Source organism: Plasmodium reichenowi, chromosome 3 (assembly GCF_001601855.1).
Source record: "Plasmodium reichenowi strain SY57 chromosome 3, whole genome shotgun sequence".
Classification (NCBI taxonomy): Eukaryota; Apicomplexa; class Aconoidasida; order Haemosporida; family Plasmodiidae; genus Plasmodium; species Plasmodium reichenowi.
The window spans coordinates 718,560-723,183 of NC_033648.1; the positions used below are offsets into that span (position 1 = coordinate 718,560).

The 4,624-nt window shown below is 15.3% G+C and overlaps 1 protein-coding gene across 1 annotated transcript; it reads right to left on the reverse strand.

Moving 5' to 3' along the window:
* Positions 1-1,134: 1,134 nt before the first annotated feature.
* On the reverse strand, positions 1,135-2,088 carry PRSY57_0319200 (hypothetical protein; the record flags this gene model as incomplete). The annotated part of the gene is made up of 1 exon (XM_012905816.2): positions 1,135-2,088. One exon carries the CDS (start codon positions 2,086-2,088, stop codon positions 1,135-1,137), a length of 954 nt encoding a protein of 317 aa, XP_012761270.2.
* Between the last annotated feature and the right edge of the window lie 2,536 nt (positions 2,089-4,624).

Genomic DNA, 4,624 nt, shown 5'->3' on the forward strand with positions numbered 1-4,624 from the left:
AAATATTTTTAAATTCTTTTATTACTTCCATTTTTATATATAAATTTTTTATAAATCTTTTCTTTATAAAAAATAAAATTTAAAAAAAGAAAAAATTTTTTAAAAAAAAAAAAAAAAAAAAAAAAAAAAAAAAAAAAAAAAAGGAAAAAGGGTTAATGTATAAATACTTATTTGAACTACAATTATATATATACATATTTATATATTATTATAACCAATTTATCATCAAAAATTATGATATTTATTTTGTATAACCACATAAAATATTTTTTGTGTGTATACATGTGCAACTATATTTAATGATATATAAATATATATACACTCACATATATACATACATATATATATATATATATATATATATATATATATATATAATATATGTTAATGATGTGGAAGGGCATGTTATAAATATGCCATACATTTTCATTAAAATTTTTTACTCAACAAAATAATAAACATAGATATTAAGAAATAAACAAGTGTTAGAACGAAGAAGTTTTTATTAGTTCTATGTTTGAAATGATATTCAAATAAAAAACAAATATATATATTTTTAATTCTCTAAATATAGACAAGTATAAACTCCACCATAGAAAAAAATGAAACCATAAAAAAATTAAAAAAACAGAAAATACACATAAATAAATAAATAAATATATATATATATAATATATACATATTTGAAGAAAAAAATTTCATGTATTATTTAATTTAAAAAAAAAAAAGAAAAAAAAAAAAAACAGATGGAAGAAACAAAAAAAAAAAAATAAAATAAATATAACATATATATATATATGTATATAAATTTAAATTTAATTATTTCAATTTAGATAATAATGTTATACACATGAAAAATGAGCATACACAAAAAAAAAAAAAGAAAAAAAAAAAATGAAAAAATAATAATGGTGTATACATACAATGTATAATATAGGTGATATATATAACATATGTAATTTATAATAAAAAAAAAAAAAACATATGGATAATAATACATAAAAATGATTTCTTTTAATTTTTTATTTTATATTTTATATTTTATATTTTTTTTTTTTTTTATTTATTTTTTAATTTATAACATTATTTTCGTTTTCATATAATAAAAAATATGTGGATATTATTATATGTTGCTCATTTTAGTGGGTTCAGGAAATTAACTCGTATGGCCCAGATTTCCCCTGTAATATCATCAGTTACTACTTCGCATAAATAATTAAAAACACAATCTGATGAAGATACACAAACACTTCCAATGGGCATATCAATAAAATCAATAATAGTGATAGATGATGATAATGTCATATTACATATTTTATTATACCATGGATATAAATTATTCATATTTTTATTAAATAATATATCTAATTCTTCTTTACTATTAATATCAGGTTTTGCATGCTTCTCAAGAAGAATATTGGAACATTTTTTAATTGATTCAACACAAAATAATCCAACTTGTCCTCCTTCGATTGTTAGTATGTTTGTGAAATATTTTGAGACACAATTATTATTATATTTATTATTACTATTAATAATATTATTATTACTATTATTATCATTATTATCATTATTATCATTATTATTATTATTATTATTATTATTATTATTATTATTATTATCATTTATATGATCACTCTTGTTATCATTTTTATTTTCTTCATTTTTTTTTATACTTACATTATTATTGTTCACTTCATATGTTTTCCACTTCAGTTCATTAATTTTATCAATAGTTAAATATTGATGCATTAACTCTGAATTATTGAAACAAATAAATGAATGAACCATTTCATTATTATAACCCTTATTCGAATACATATTATAAGTCGAGTTATTACCATAACTTTCTTCGGTCATATTATAAGATGAGAAAGAAGTTTTTTCTCTTATAGCAAATGATGACCATAACCCAGCTTTGGCATTCTCAAAGTATACACCATTTAAACCTTCTTGAGGTAACAATACATTCTTATCATTTATATAATTATTAAAATAATTTGTAATAACATAGTTTATGTAAAGAGGATCAATTAATAGAAGTTCATTCATTTGAGAAATAAAGCATCCCGCATCAATTAACTCCATTGTATAAATATGTAAAGAACTGAATGAATAAATAAATAAATAAATAAATAAATAAATATATATATATATATATATATATATATTTCAAATATGGTTGTTTTAATACAAAAAAAATAATATATAATACAAAAAATCAATAAATATATATATATATATATATATATATGGTACAATTTTATTCCAATATATACATATAAAATAATTTATATTTAAACTATAAATGTATCATAATAATAATATTTTAATTATATATATAATATTTTATAAATAAGACTTGATAATTTTTTTAAAGAAAGAAAATTTCTTATTTTTTCATATTTTTCAAAATTTTCTTATTTTTCTCATTTTTCTTATGTTTTCATATTTTTTCTTCTTTTTTATTATATTTTTTTCTTTTTTATTATATTTTTTTCTTTTTTATAATATTTTCTTATTCTTTTTCTTTTTCTTTTTCTTTTTTTTATATTTTTGCTTATTATAATTTGTAATTATTTATAATTATTCCTATTTTTTTTTTTTTTTTTGTTCTATTTTTATCATACTTTTTAATTTCTGTTGGATACAACAAATAATTAATATATAAATAATATATTATATGTATTTTTTTTTTTCTTCGTTTTTATATGTTATTCTCATATAAAACGGATATAAAAAAAATTAAGGGGAATATTACGTGAAAAGAAAAAAAAAAAAAATATATATATTATATATATATTGTATATTATATATATATATATATATATATAATATATACATATTTTTATTTATTCACAATTATAACAAATTAATTTAAAAGAACAAATAAATAAATAAATTTTAAATTATTGAATATATAAAGAAAAAAAAAAAATATATATATATATATATATATATTTCATATAATCCATTGAATGTATTCAATACAATTTTATGAATATAAAAGGTGTTGTTCCTTTTTTTCATATATTTTTATATCAAGCGGTTGATTAAAAAAAAATAAAGGATATTTAAAAATAAGATATAGTGAATTTATAAAATGAAAAAAATAAAATAATGCGAACTGTAATAACATCATTATCATCACATATATATATATATATATATATATATATTATATGTAACCTGAGAAAGCTAATAATAGGACTGATATCTATTCCTTGCCCTTAATGTTTTATTTATTTATATTGTGTACTTATTTTTTTATATTTTATATGTAATGTATGAGAAGTGTTCAGTAAGTTGAATGTTCACAGTAGACGGTCAGTATATGTAAACATAAAAAAAAAAAAAAAAAAGAACGATATGTTGTTTTTTTTTTTATTTTTCTTTATATGTCTTTGATTTATTATTATTTTTTTTTTTTATAAATGTTCTTATGAGCATTTTGCTAATGGTAGATTTTTATGTAATTAGAAAAAAGGACCCTTTACATTTCTTATAAAGAATATAATACATCCATATCTTTTTATCTTTAATATATTATTTACATGTACATTTTAATAGCCGTTTTATAAATACAAAATTGTTACACACATATTAATTATGACATACTGCACAAAATAGGTATATAAAAAAATATATAAAGTTGTCATATATATGTAATATATATATATATATATATATAAAAGGGCTGAAATTTTATTACTTCATTTTATAAATCTCTTTGGAATTAAAAAATAATATGAAACATATCAAATGGATATATGAAAATTATTAAAAATGATGTATATTAAAATTAAAATATATATATAATTTTATGTACATAATTATAAACCCATAAAAATATTACATATATATATATATATATATATATATATATTATATTTATTATATAATGCTCTAATAAATGTCTTAAAATATAAATTCCACGAAAGGTAAAGTAAATATATATATTTTATCAATAAAAAAATTTTCAAGTTAAATATATTTCCTTTTATAATAATTATATTATATTTTCTTCATATATTATATTATATATAAATATTATATCTTTCGTTATGCTTCTGGCTTATAAAATCTTTTTACACTTATGAAAAAAAAAAAAAATATATATATATATATATATATATATAATTTTATATTTTAATGCTACAATATGCATTGAAATATGAGAACAAACATTATACAATAAAAAGTACATATATATATTATATATATATATATATTATATATTTACATAGTACCTATTTATTTCACTCCTTTTAAACAAGTAAATATTATACTATATAAATTTTTTTTTTTTTTTTTTTTTTTTTTTTTTTTTTTTTTTTTTTTTTTTTTTAAATGAGTAAAAATTAAGATTAATTAATATATATGTTTTTGATTATATTGTAAAAATAATTACATTTTTTCAAAAATATATATCTTATCATTACAAGTATAATATATTAAATAAGTATAATTATACATATACATTTTTTTTTTTTTTTTTTTTTTTCATTTCATTTTGAAATAATTATACTTTTTTTCCCTTTTTTGTGTATTATTAAAAAAAAAAAAAAAAAAAAAAGAAAAAGTATAAAATTCATTAAAAAAAAATTAAAAAAAATATGATTTA